General features: G+C 41.7%; 1 protein-coding gene across 1 annotated transcript; it reads left to right on the top strand.

Moving 5' to 3' along the window:
• Nucleotides 1-5544: 5544 nt before the first annotated feature.
• On the top strand, nucleotides 5545-14452 carry LOC124702659 (vacuolar protein sorting-associated protein 52 A-like). The gene is made up of 19 exons (XM_047234818.1): nucleotides 5545-5734; nucleotides 5829-5886; nucleotides 6174-6269; nucleotides 6576-6677; nucleotides 7183-7266; nucleotides 7580-7660; nucleotides 8210-8353; nucleotides 8989-9077; nucleotides 9642-9723; nucleotides 10580-10765; nucleotides 11335-11450; nucleotides 11535-11593; nucleotides 12089-12189; nucleotides 12583-12633; nucleotides 12791-12970; nucleotides 13100-13234; nucleotides 13354-13428; nucleotides 13769-13826; nucleotides 13910-14452. Exons 1-19 carry the CDS (start codon nucleotides 5634-5636, stop codon nucleotides 14209-14211), a joined length of 2100 nt encoding a protein of 699 aa, XP_047090774.1. The 5' UTR covers nucleotides 5545-5633; the 3' UTR covers nucleotides 14212-14452.
• The last annotated feature ends 460 nt before the right edge of the window (nucleotides 14453-14912 follow it).

The raw sequence follows: 14912 nt of genomic DNA, 5'->3' as shown, positions 1-14912 counted from the left end.
CTAGATACATATTTATAGTCCGTAGACTTTCTAACGTGGGAATAATCCCAACCGTGTACGAGCCAAACTCTATCTAACCGACACGTATCCTACTATGTTACAGATACACTGGCAAACTAGCCCAAACTTTGTATACAAGGCCGATTAATGTATTTCTTCTATGTATATTCTTCAAGCCCATCTTCAATCGCGGCCCACCTCTGATCCGGTCAAATTCTGGTGATAACACATATATCATGATGAGTACTATGAGATTTAATCAGGGCATTACGACAAAGTACATAGACCGCTATCCAACATGCATCTATGCCTAAAAAGTCCACTTTCAGGTTATCATCCGAACCCCTTCCGGTATTAAGTTGTAAACAACGGACAATTGCATTAAGTATGGTGCGTAATGTAATCAACACAAATATCCTTAGACAAAGCATCGATGTTTTATCCCTAGTAGCAACAGCACATCCACAACCTTAGAACTTTCTCGTCAATGTCCCGGATTTAATGGAGGCATGAACCCACTATCGAGCATAAATACTCCCTCTTGGAGTCACAAGTATCAACTTGGCCGAGCCTCTACTAGCAACGGAGAGCATGCAAGAACATAAATAACATATATGATAGATTGATAATCAACTTGACATAGTATTCAATATTCATCGGATCCCAACAAACACAACATGTAGCATTACAAATAGATGATCTTGATCATGATAGGCAGCTCACAAGATCTAACATGATAGCACAATGAGGAGAAGACGACCATCTAGCTACTGCTATGGACCCATAGTCCAGGGGTGGACTACTCACACATCAATCCGGAGGCGATCATGGCGATGAAGAGACCTCCGGGAGATGATTCCCCTCTCGGCGGGGTGCCGGAGGCGATCTCTTGAATCCCCGAGATGGGATTGGCGGTGGCTGCGTCTCGGAAGGTTTTCCGTATCGTAGCTCCCGGTACTCGGGGGTTTCGCGACGAAGACTATATGTAGGCCAAAGGGTAGGTCGGGGGCGTCACGAGGGGCCCACACAACGAGCGGCGCGGCCGGGGCTTGGGCCGCGCCGCCCTAGTGTGTCGCCACCTCGTGGCCCCACTTCGTTTCCTCTTCGGACTTCGGAAGCTTCGTGGAAAAATAAGACCCCGGGTGTTGATTTCGTCCAATTCCGAGAATATTTCCTTACTAGGATTTCTGAAACCAAAAACAGCAGAAAACGAAGAATCGGCTCTTCGGCATCTCGTCAATAGGTTAGTGCCGGAAAATGCATAATAATGACATATAATGTGTATAAAACATGTGAGTATCATCATAAAAGTAGCATGGAACATAAGTAATTATAGATACGTTTGGGACGTATCAAGCCACCGCCATCGCGAAGCCAAGATTCGGGGGACATAAGTCTCTGTTCCGGCACGCCGCCGGGACGGGGAATTGCCCCCGGAAGGCATCTCCATCGACACCCACCGCCATCTTCATCGCCGATGTTGTCTCCCATGATGAGGAGGGAGTAGTTCTCCCCCGGGGCTGAGGGCTCTACCGGTAGCTATGTGGTTAATCTCTCTCTCATGTACCCAATACAGTGATCTCATGAATTGCCTTGCATAATTGAGATCCATATGATGAGCTTTGTATCACTATTAATCTATGTGCTACTCTAGTGATGTTATTAAAGTAGTCTATTCCTCCTTCATGATGTAAAGGTGACGGTGTGTGCATCATGTAGTACTTGGCGTAGTTTATGATTGTAATATCTTGTAGATTATGGAGTTAACTATTACTATGATAGTATTGATGTGATCTATTCCCCCTTTCATAGCTTAAAGGTGACAGTGTGTATGTTATGTTAGTACTCGGTCTAAATTGAAACGGTCTATTATGCTCTAGAGGTTACTTAAATATGAACACCGAATGTTGTGGCGCTTGTTAACTCCGGCTTGAGGGAGCTCTTGTAGCCCTACACAATGAATGGTGTTTGTTATCCAACAAAAGAGTGTATGTAGCACAAAGGAAGAGAAGTTATTTATTTATGTGATCATTGTTGAGAGTGTCCACTAGTGAAAGTAGGATCCCTAGGCCTTGTTTCTGAATAGGAAAGTTACACCACAGAGAATTGCCTCCCACGCCAGCAAGCTATTTTCTGGCACCGTTTCCAACTGTTCTGCTACATGTTTACTTGTTGCCATATTTATTTCAGATTGTTATTACCACTCATATTCATCCATATCACTTGTATTTCACTATCTCTTCGCCGAACTAGTGCACCTATACATCTGACAAGTGTATTGGGTGTGTTGGGGACACAAGAGACTTCTTGTATTTTAATTGCAGGGTTGCTTGAGAGGGATATCTTTGTCCTCTACCTCCCTGAGTTCGATAAACCTTGGGTGATTCACTTAAGGGAAACTTGCTGCTGTTCTACAAACCTCTGCTGTTGGAGGCCCAACACTGTCTACAAGAATAGAAGCGTGCGTAGACATCAACCTCACCGACGACGGCGAGGCAGGACCAAGCGGCTTGGTGAAGGACGAGCCCGTCGAGGAGCGCGTCAAGCAGGAGGTCGTCACCGATGACATGTACAACTTCCAGCAGTACTACGACGCCTCCGGCCGCCGCAAGTGGTTCTAGATTAGGTTTAGTTTAAATTTAGTCAAATTTTGTTCGAATCTATGTAAGTTTGGACGAATCTAATCGAATCTCGCTAAGTTTAAAATTTCTGAAATTTTGTTTGGGGGACGCGACTGGGGAGCGACGTCCCCCAAACGCGGCACAAACGAAACACGTCCCCCAAACGCTCAATCCGGCGCGGTTTGGGGGACGGTTTGGGGGACACGACTGGAGATGCTCTAATACATCTGAACAAAAGCTTCGCAAACCTACACAAGAAAGAATAACATGTCAATCGACTGGTAGCACTTGTAAGAGCATCTCCAGCCGCGTCCCCCAAAGGGATTTGGGGCGCGCCGGACAAAAAATGCGTTCCAGCCGCGTCCCCCAAAGCCCATTTTTGTCCGGTGCGGCCCGATACGGTGTCCGGCGCCCCGAGCCCGTCCCCGTCCCACAGGGGACGCTCCGGGACGCCGGACACAACGAAAAGCGAGGCGGGCTCCCACATGTCGGCGACTATTTGCATAAACCGTTGGTTCGCGCCTCTTTTCTCGTCGCTCCTTCCTTCCCGCGCCTCCCACCCCTCCGTCGCCGCTGGATTTCCCGGCCGTTTAGGCGTCTGATCTCTGCTGAGAGTCGGCACCGTTGTCGCGGCTGGGGCTCCCGTCGGTCGTGCCGCCGCCGCCGCGTCGCCAGCGCGTCCCAGAACGCGTCGTCAACTCCGCCCCACCTCCGCGCACAGAAGGTGCTCGGCGACTTGCCAGGTATGCGCGATTGGCCACTGTTTGTTGCGTCGTCTGCCTCGGCGCAATTTTAATCATTGATTTTGCTTTAGCCATGGACAACGACGATGAGATGGTTGCCCTGCTGCTGGAGGACGAGCAAGCCTTCGACGACGACCTGCGGGAGCATTTGCTGATCATCGCGTCCCTCCAGGACATGCTTGACGACGAGGCGAAGGAGGAAGAGGCCGCGCCGGATCAAGGCCGGGGAGAAGGAAGTCGAAGCCCCGACAGAGGATGGAGGGGCATGCCATGCTGCACAACGACTACTTCGCCGACGAGGCAACACATGCCGAGAATTTTCGACGCCGGTACAGGATGAGCAAGGGGCTGTTCATGAATATCCTCCACGACGTTCGAGAGTTCGATCCCTACTTCAAGCTCAAGCTCGACGCTGTAGGCGTTGTCGGGTTCTCGTCGATTCAGAAGTGCACCACCGCCATGAGGATGCTTGCATACGGAGCACCTGCCGATACACAGGACGACTACCTTCGCATGAGTGAGTCTACTGCCATTGAGTGCATGTACAAGTTTTGCCGAGTCGTGGTGGGAAAGTTTGGCAAATACTATTTGAGAGGGCCAAGCGAGGAAGAGACCGCAAGGATCATGGCACAAAATGCTGCCGGAGGATCTTGAAAGCATCGATTGCATGCACCGGGCATGGAAGAACTGCCCGTTTGCTTGGCAAGGTATATACAAAGGCCGTCATGGATATTGCGGTGTGGTGCTTGAAGCCGTGGCAGATTATGACCTCGTGGATTTGACATTCTTTCTTTGGCATGGCGGGATCACACAATGACATCAACGTGTTGTAGCGATCTCCGGTGTTCGACGGACTAGTGGAAGGGCATGCTCCACCATGCAACTATGAGATCAATGGCCACGAATATACCAAAGGTTATTATCTAGCCGATGGTATATATCCAAAATGTGCCACTTTTGTCAAAACAATCTCGAATCCATCAGGTCTGAAGAATTCTCACTTTGCTACGCGACAGGAGGCTTGCAGGAAGGATGTCGAGCGGGCATTTGGTGTGCTTCAAGCACAATTTACCATTGTTCGGTACCCTGCTCTAAGCTGGTCTCACGACCAAATGTGGGAGGTGATGCAGACTTGTGTGATCATGCACAACATGATCATCGAGGATGACCGCAAGAATCATGCTAGGTCACATGTTGGTCCCTATGAATGTCAAGGCCCTCTTGCGGAGGTTGATCATGAGTTGCACCGCAGATTTTGCTTCGATTTTCTCGCCATGCACGCAGAGATCCGTGACAGCAATGTGCATGAGCAACTTCAAGCTGATCTCGTTGAGCATTTGTGGAGGATCAAAGGAAATACCGTGGCACCTTGATGTAGCATCTACCCCTATTTATTATATTTGTTAACTTATTTTATTGTTTGTTGTAATTTAATTTGAAAACAATCCTCGCAAACATTTTTATTTATATGCTATATTTGATAAATGGTTCTGTGCTAAAAAGAAGTATTTTAAATGTTTGGGGGCGGCGTTTGGGGGACGCGGCTGGGGTGCGACGTCCCCCAAAGACGGCACGAACGAAACACGTTCCCCAAACACTCAATCTGGCGCGGTTTGGGGGACGCTTTGGGGGACGCGGCTGGAGATGCTCTAAGTAGGGTGTTCAGGAAGAGGGAAACCTACCGCTTGGGGAGTGACACGAGGAGTGGCGGCCGGTGTTCCTGCTTTCTTTGGCATTGCTGGAAGCAAAATTGTATCGAAAGAAGATTGTAAACTGAAAGAAGCATCAGACGGATATGAATAAGGAGCAGCATTAAGAAGAGACGATCTAATCTAGAAAAGGAGAGATTGGTATCATTAAAAGGAAGCAATGGAAAATCTAGAGTACCTCGGGTCGCGAGTCGCCGAAAACCCTAGAACACAAAGGCGTGCAAATCCGTTTACGCAAAACGTACAGGAATTTTTTTTTTTTTGACAGAGTACAGGGATTTCTATTTTGCTGCACAAACGAGCAGGGAAGGAGAGCAGGCCGTCGTGGGTTTATTTCTATTTATGCGATCCCGGGCTTTACCAATCACACGAATAGCTCCAGGACGGCCCGGTCCGCCAAAGTATAAGCCCAGCCCAACTCAGCTCCCCTTCCAACCCCCACTTTCCCCCGACCTCCATTTCCCCGTCCGATCCGATCCCAACACCCACCGTCACCGGTGGCAGATCTGGATCGGAGCCCGCTCCGGCGATCCCCCACTTCCGGCTTCCCCGACGCCGGGATGGAGGCTGTCCCAGCCTCCGTAGCGCACGATGGGCAGAAGCAGAGGTTTGACCTCGGGGTCTTCGTCGGCGACCTCCCCCTCGACGACGACGTGGCCAGGTCCGGTCACGAGCTCGATCTCCAACTCAGTCAGATCCCTTCACCTACTTTATGTGCTGCTGCGCAGAAACTTACCCGTTGGTTGGTTTGGCAGTGATAATGAGTCCCTGGATGGGCTAGAGCAGGAGCTCCAGGACTGCAAGAACGACGAGGTGATGCTTCTTGCTTTACAATAACTCGTTAATTAGTAGCTTACCGAGGCCGTAAGACACTGGTTTTTCTAATGTTTTATTTTCTGGAATTTCGTAGCTCGCTGCCACATTTTAGAGCAATCATCTGGTTGTACTTGTTAGTTACTAATTAACGAGTTATTATAAAATGGAGCAAGCATTTTAGAGCCTTTGATGATTTAACCATACAGCAAGCATTTTAGAGCCTTTGATGATTTTCCTTGGGAGATAACTAACTGATGCGTTAATTTATTTCTGGATGCACGCAGGAAGTAGCAAACATCCTGGCTAATGGCATCAAAATGCGTGATTACACAAAAGGTGTCGAGAACAGCATACGCCAAGTTGAGCTGGATTCTATACAGGTAAGTGCTTGTGCTACTCCACGATAAGGCTGTTCGGCTCAGATATGCAAGCCGCCATGTTCTACCAGTCTAGAGCTGATTCTGTATATGAGTTTCTTAGTATACACACACACGTTAATAAGAGTTAATTAATATCTTCTTGTGTGTGGCTGGTTAGTTTATTCGTTCCCTCCATTCTCATCATCAGTAAATTATTTGCAAAACTGGGAAGTTATGATGTGTGTACCTCTTTTAAATGCTGCCTAAATATAACTTACCTGAAGCTATGATGCTTTGCTTATTGCCGTCTTCCTTCTTCCTTTGCAGGATTACATTACAGAAAGTGAGAACCTAGTATTGCTGCATGATCAGATTTGTGACTGTGATAATATTTTGTCCCAAATGGAAACCGTTCTAACTGGATTCCAGGTAAATGCATATTTGCATCTTTTGTGACGCACTACTTCCTTAATGTACCGGATGCCTGAAAGTGTATCTGGATGCCTTTACTTGTCATCAACTTTTGGTGCTACTTATTACAAGAAATCATATTTTTTGTTTTTGAACTTTTGCTAAAAGAAAGAAAAAAATACTGCTCACTGTCAAAGTGTCAAGTACCAGAAAATACAAGAGCGCATCTCTGCATTTCTAATTCGTCTTTTTCCAAAGCATAATGAACCAAGGTGTGCTTGGAAGTTGAACGTTTTGTTTACCGCAATCTATGCTTCGTCCAACTGTTTCTCATTTTGTTTATGTGATCCATGGTACAACTCGCATGATTAGATTGGAGTGCCACAATTTCTTCTGACTCTTTAGGTGCTCAATCATTTGACTAGATCTTTGTTGCCATGAAATTTTGTACCTTTTAATGGTAGTTAACCAGTTCATTTCATTGTACTAAGTCATATTGCAATTCTTTTGATTTCTGTGCTAGACAGAAATTGGTTCTATAAGTTCGGAGATAAAGGTACTTCAGGAGAAATCTATGGACATGGGATTAAAGTTGAAAAACCGTAAGGTTTGATTCATTTCTCTGTTGTATCTCTGTTATCTATATGTTCGATTAATTTTTATGCCCACATCATCCTGTTAACTAGACAGGTTATAGTGATGCATTTTATCGATTAGTCCTTATCTAAGTTGGATCTGGGAAGTACTGTTTTATTTATCTCTGCCGCATAACATTGCTAGTATTCCATAACTTACCTTCCAACATCAGTTAACCAGTTTGTGTTGGAACTGATTCACGGCATTCATAGCTTTAATGCATGTTATTTACTATTTTTTCGCACTGAATATCTATACTGATCCACCCTTTGAAAAAATTGCAGGCTGCAGAGTCTAAACTGTCAAAATTTGTTGAGGATATAATAGTCCCTCCAAGGATGATTGATATAATTGTTGATGGAGAGGTCACTACTTACATTCTATAATTATACCAGCTTTACATTATTATTGTCTCTATACCATCTCCATTTACTTCACTGTCACATGGTCACTTTCTTATGAGCTTAGTACTTATTTGTGTACAACCAGCAACATGTGATTACTCCTTTCTGAATTTTCTGTACTATTTGTTAGTAACCAAGCATATAGCTTTCTGCTATTTGTGGTTCTATGTTTGCTATGCAATTTCTTCCCTTACAGCTTGTTGTTAGTTATCTATTTAAAATACCGTTATACCCTGTCTTCGGTGATATATCCATTTGGATGACATGGTTTTGTTTGCTGCCTATATTGAGTTGTTCTATCTGTGTCTTCTATCTTTTTCCATGTATGATTTTATTTTGATTGATTGGTTAGATTGCATCTCCAAAGGATTCACTACGTTACTCTGCCAGCGCTATATGCATCACTTCTCTTGCAATTGAAGCTGTGTTCAGTTCAGTATTTGTGAATGTTTTCCCCCAAAAGTGTTCTTTGATGGTTCACTCATAATGCTTTATCCAACAATTCCACAGGTTAATGATGAATACTTGAAAACAGTTGAGATTTTAAGCAAAAAAATCAAATTCATTGAAGCTGACTCCATGGTTAAATCATCAAAGGCTCTAAAAGATGTTCAGCCTGAGGTTGAGAGACTTCGGCAGAAAGCAGTATCGAAGGTTTGAAACCAATTTGGTAGTTTTTTCTTCTAATGCTGCAAACTCATATGCTCATAATAATGTTAGCAGATCATCTTACTTGTGTGTACATGTTCTTGATCTTCATGTGTGATTATTTGGTATAAAACATTATGTCTTCTATACTTCTAATATGCTCGTGCGGTGGTGTTGGGATAATGGGCCATGCCTCTGGCTTGCATACTTATGTTGAGACTGTTAGGTGCTGTTCTACAATTACTTAGATTGAGGTGTCAAGATTTATCTGGTAGAAATGAAATATGCTATATGAAAAAGGGTTTATATGTCGCTGATCAGTCTTTTGTTCATGTTAATGTTGTACTTGATGAGCTTTATGGCTTGATGGCATAAAATTTGCTGCATCTACGGAGTGGTGTTGTCTGTCACTATCAGTATACTAGCTAGACTGGCTGATATTTCCAGAAGGAATCAACCTGATATTTGTTAGCTTGCACTAACATAGTATGTCGGTTTTAGTGGAAGCTATGAATAAGTGTACTCGCAGCCAAGAAATGCATCTGATATGTCTCTTGCTTATTTTACTCGTATCTAGCTAATTCAACATTGTAAAGCTACAACTGAGTTCTATTGCTTATGCATTCACATTTTTCTTGCAGATTTTTGAGTTTATCATCCAAAAGTTCTATGCCTTGAGAAAACCAAAAACAAATATTCAGATTCTACAGCAGAGTGTCCTTAAATACAAGTATGCCAACTCTCTTGCCTTGATTTTTTTTCCACCTTTAACCCTCGTTTGTATCATTGCTTCAGCGCTTCACATTTTAGTGTGTTAGATGATAAATTACTTTATGCCAGATTTATGTAATTTAGAATCCTCGCCAAAGGCCATACATGGTTCATGGGTTTTGGCATAGAGCATTACTGAGGGGTCAAGTTTACCAAACATGGAAGTTGCTATATTTTCATCAACTATCGCCATGTAATTCAAGTAATATTATTGAAATTTGTGAGTTTGGCGTTCTCGTCTTTTTGAAATTGAGACCCCCCTTGGTCAAAAACCTGGATATCTAGGATTATTTAAGCCTTGAGTCCTAGTTAGCCAAGTATGAGACTCCATGTCCTAGTAGGCTAGTTTATCTAGTCAGAGTGGTATTCCTGTTGATGGTGAAAGACTACAAGGTCCACGAGTTTAAGCTATAGTAATACACAGATAAGAGAATATCAGTTACTGTACCTTGCCTCCCGCTCATTCTTTCCAAGTGTATAATTTCTCAAGTTTGTTCGTTTGTCCTTGTCCTTTCCATTGTAGATACACAATAGTTTTCCTTAAGGAACATGCTAAGGAGATATATGCAGAAGTCCGTGCGGCTTACATTGATACCATGAACAAGGTGAGTGTTACACTAAATGCAATCTGATAGGTCCTTTCCATTCATACTCATTCTCTTCTACCTTTTTGGGTAGTCAATGACTATTTGCAGCTATTACCTCATTAAAATTGTACTGATTCTTTCCCAATAACTGAAGACTTCTTTCTGTAAATACTACGTATTTGTTTCCATTATCATATGGTAATACTGTATTGGATTTGTATTTGTTTATTTTATCATACCTTTATATATTCGAGATAAAAGAATAATTACCATACATCAACGTAATACCCTGGCCAATTATGTGGCCCAAGTGTAGCCAATTATGTGGCCCATTGTACTCCCTCTTTTTCAAGTGTACTTGGCACTTGGCAGTCTCCCTTTAAAATAACTTTACATTGAGGGAACCGATTATATAGTTAATATAATATTTCTCCAGTTCCACTCCCTAATCCTTCTTTAATTTGTTTGGAAGAGGTTAATTTCTTGTAGCATGTCAATAATGAGGGTAATCAATGTAAGTTATTAAGCCTGTGAACATGGTGGGCTGAGGATATTTAGAATGAACCTACTTGCATCGATCATAGAGGGCTTGCGGATGAGAGGATCCAAAGGCACATCTGTGCTGCAATTAACTGCTGCCAGTCCTTGCTTTATTCTGGCCCCTTCTCTAATTTGTGATGTGCAATTACATTACCTCAACCTTTAAACGGACCATATACCACGTTTTTTTTTAATATTTCTGCATGGCTCAAATCTTATTTGGACAATACAAGCAAATACTATAGATGTAAAGACCTTCACTTATTTCTTGGATATCTTACATTAAATTCTTATTTATTCTGATAACATTTCTACTATAACTTCCAATTTCCAGGTGCTGAGCGCACATTTCCGTGCTTATATACAAGCTTTAGAGAAATTGCAGTTGGATATAGCAACCTCGACTGATTTACTTGGAGTTGAAACTAGAAGTACAGGCTACCTTTTCTCCATTGGAAAAGAACCTCTGAAAGCCCGTTCTTCAGTGTTTGCTTTGGGTGAAAGAATAAATGTATTAAAGGTAATTTACTACTGACGCAGTCACACTTCATTTGAATACTGTAATGCAATTCATTAATCAACTAAATGTGAGCTAAATTAGGTTGTGTGAGTTACATGCTTTTTGACACTTATAGTAACTTCTATAAGACCATAACGTGAACAAGCTATATTTGGGTTATGACCAAAACAAGCCGCATATATTCTGGCATGCAGCATGAGCGTAGCACATTTATTGTTTCATGACCAAAAGAATAGTTGCCTCTGAACAAATCCGATATACTTTTCTCTACAGTATACAGAGAAATCTAGTATCAATGATTTTTTTTTTGCCACATCTGTTTTGTCTCGCAGATTAATAGAATCGAAGCGTCGGTTAATTAAACTTAATCTATTCTCTATGAGTAGCCATTGAATATGACCATAAAAGAACTGTTTATGAATATGGGGTACACCGTATTTTCCAGTATTATGTGGAAAGTGATCTGCCAATAAAATAATTAAATATGGCTGCTGAATGCTTAATTTACTCTATGAAGTAACAACTACAATGGTTAATTCCTGTTTCCCCTGTGCGTTTTGGCATATCAGGATATTGATCTGCCTGCATTGATACCTCATATAGCTGAAGCCAAGTCACAGAAGTATCCATATGAAGTTCTTTTCAGAAGCTTACAGAAACTTCTGATTGATACAGCTACTTCTGAGTAAGATTGCTGTTTCTTTTGTTTCTTAATATACTTAATATACTGTAGTAAGTGGCAGCCTGATGATATATCAACTGACTGCAGGTACCTTTTCTCTGATGATTTCTTTGGTGATGAATCCCTATTTCAAGATATATTTGCTGGTTTGTTCCATCCTGCATTTGCATTTCCTGTTTCCTTTGTCATGTCATGTTGTATCTTGCTCCCTTCTCAAAATGTAAGGTGTGTAACTTTTGTCCTAAGTCAATTTTTGTTAGCGTGACCATGTTGATAGTAAAAGTGTCAATATCTATAGTATCAAATAAAAACTATAGATTCACCATCGAATATATTTTTATAGTGTATTATTTTGGTATTATTGATGTTGATAATTTTCTCTATAAACTTAGTCAAACTTATTGACTTAGGACATAGGTAACGAAGTTACACAAATACACTAAACAAATGGGGGCAAAAGGGAAAATGAACCTATTGTAGTTGCGGAATTCATGTGTGGTTCTAAAAACATAAGTTATGCAGTTTCTTTTCTTATCATCATCATACTATAGTGCCACTATGTAGGTGAAGTTAAGCTTACCACCTTTTGTCATAATTATGGCGGATGCTTATGATTTGAAAGTCTCGATTGTTTCATCCAGGACCAATTCAAGTTGTCGATGAATATTTCAATGCCATACTTCTGAACTGCTATGATGCGATAGGAATAATGCTTATGATCCGAATAATGCATCAGCACCAGGTATTTTTTTCTTTATCTTATGAAGGAATAATTAGTAACTAGTTAAAAGTTCTATTTCTGTTGTAGAATAAAACATAAAACTTTGTTCTGGAAGCTGTCGCAGCCTTTCAGGTAGTGTAGAGGGATAGGTCATCCCTGTAATATGTAAACCAGGCATTATTCCAATTTTAACAGTTCCGTATTCTAGGTATCAACAGATAACTGTCAATTTATTCATTTTGCTAGATCACTCTGGCTGTTTTTCTCCAGAATCTAGTCAAAATTAGCCACGTTTATTTACAAGATTCTTTCAAGTAGTTTAACCCTGTTTAAATTGAATATATTGCAAAGCGTGCTGGCAGGATTGGTATTGATACGAAACACAAATCTAAATGGAGTTAATATTGTATGCAGCTTATCATGTTTAGGCGGCGAATTCCATGTTTGGACTCTTACCTAGACAAGGTTTGTTCTGACTCCCTTGTTTGTTCCTTAAACTTAAATCAACTTTATGCGAGGGTTAACTTTGGGACAGCCTATCCTAAATTGCACAAGAGTCTGTCTTCTATTCCACATTCCAAAATTAGTTTGAATCATCTTTAGTGTTTTGCACAATTGACAGGTTAATATGTCACTTTGGCCACGCTTCAAGATGGTCTTTGACTTGCATCTGAGCAGCTTGCGCAATGCTAATATTAGGACTCTTTGGGAGGATGATGTACATCCCCACTATGTCACTAGGAGATATGCTGAATTTACAGCATCTCTTGTTCATCTCAATGTTGAATATGGGGATGGTCAGGTCAGTTGATCACATCCAGGTCAATCCAATTGTTCACCTTTTTTCCAAAATTCTTCTCAACTGTGCCATGCAATAGAAATACCGTTATTATAGCCTGTAGAAATTTTAAAAAGTTGTTTCTGTTTGCAGCTTGATCTTAATCTTGAGCGATTACGGATGGCTATTGAAGACTTGCTTGTTAAGTTGGCCAAGATGTTCCCTAAACCAAAGTTGCAAACAGTGTTCCTGATAAACAACTATGATTTAACGATTGCCATATTGAAGGTTGGTACTTCTGAGTTGGTATCACAATTGGCAGCTATTTCTGGTGCAAATGTTTTTAGTGTACAAAAACACTACATGCATTTACTTTGTCCAAATTTATTCTGATATTCCTAGTACAGGAAGCTGGCACTGACGGTGGGAAAGCACAACTTCACTTTGAGGAGGTTCTCAAGAGCAACATTGCAATTTATGTGGTATGCACTGTCTTAATGATGGAGCAGAATTTCTTTATGGCCAGCAAAATACTGCTCACTACATTTGTAGATTTTATTATTGAAATTCCTGGTCTAGAGTTGAAATAAGCATCTACAATAAGCAAAGGTTGACGTTCACTACTTGCAAGTTGCAACAGACCGGTATTCATATTGCTGAACGGCTTAGATCTTACTAACAAACTAAGCAAAGTGAGAACTGCAGTTTGTGATTTATCGAACTGCTGAACATGTCAATGTCATGTCTAAAAATTTGTAATCACTTCTCCTTGACTGGCAATTCGTTGGAGTAGGCTGATTTGATGCATAAATATTTCTGCAGGAGGAATTGCTTCTGGAGCATTTCAGTGATTTGATCAAGTTTGTCAAAACGCGTACATGTAAGTAGAAATCTGTTACAGCATTGTGCGTTTTCTCTTTCTTTCTTTACAATGAGATCTCTTCTCTGCCTGAATTTTATTAGCGGAAGATGCTGCCTCAAGTTCAGACAAGGCCAATATTGGCGATGTGGAGCCATTGGTGAAGGATTTTGCCAGCCGATGGAAGGCTGCGATCGAGCTGATGCACAAAGATGTCATCACGTCTTTCAGCAACTTCCTGTGTGGGATGGAGATCTTGAAAGCGGCCCTCACGCAGCTGCTTTTGTACTACACCAGGCTTACCGAGTGCGTGAAGAGGGTCAACGGTGGCTCTTCCCTGAACAAGGACTTGGTTTCCATATCCTCAATCCTGTACGAAATCAAGAAATACTCTAGGACCTTTTAGTCACTTCTTCCCGGCCATGTGTACACTTAGATGAGGGGTGTGTTGTATCCCTATTCTGTAATGAAAATGGAAAACCCGATTTATGCTATGCTACTGAAAGAAGAACATAGTTTTATACAGTTTCGTCAGTTTTTTGTTTTTTTGTTTTTTGTTTTAGAATACACATCTGTATCATGTATTAAACAGTCCTGTCGGGTTTGGCCCCTTTGTAAGGACATTATCACGTGTTTTTCTGCTGTTACAGGTATACTGTTAAACTTGCACCAGGATATCTTGAGAAGAAGTTCATTGAATCAATTACCAATAACAAAAAACAGTCTTCTTCGAATAACAAAAAGATTTTCTTCAGCAAAAAGGTATTGAGTAGTTGCATGCGTCATCTTCTTTTGTATATTTGGTTAGAATCGTGGGTTGAGCTGTCAGCTGTTTTTATGCGGATTCTGAACTTGACCATGGATCAAGGATTATTTGGAACTATCTTGATTCTGCTCAGAGGATAGAAGTAGAGTAGTTTCTTGTGTCAATTTGAAGTTGTTTTCATAATCCGCTGTGAAGGTTGGATTCATTTAAAACCCTTCGAGTCGAAATGGGTTCTATACTAGGACCTCTTTAAGATGGGAAGTACAGTAGTAGTTAGCCTTTGGATTTACCTTGATGGTGCTTCAAGCGAGGACCATATTAGGAAGTTGGATGACGCCTAT

The sequence above is a fragment of the Lolium rigidum genome, chromosome 3 (assembly GCF_022539505.1).
Source record: "Lolium rigidum isolate FL_2022 chromosome 3, APGP_CSIRO_Lrig_0.1, whole genome shotgun sequence".
Taxonomy (NCBI): Eukaryota; Viridiplantae; Streptophyta; class Magnoliopsida; order Poales; family Poaceae; genus Lolium; species Lolium rigidum.
This window is presented reverse-complemented; position numbering and strand designations above follow the sequence as displayed.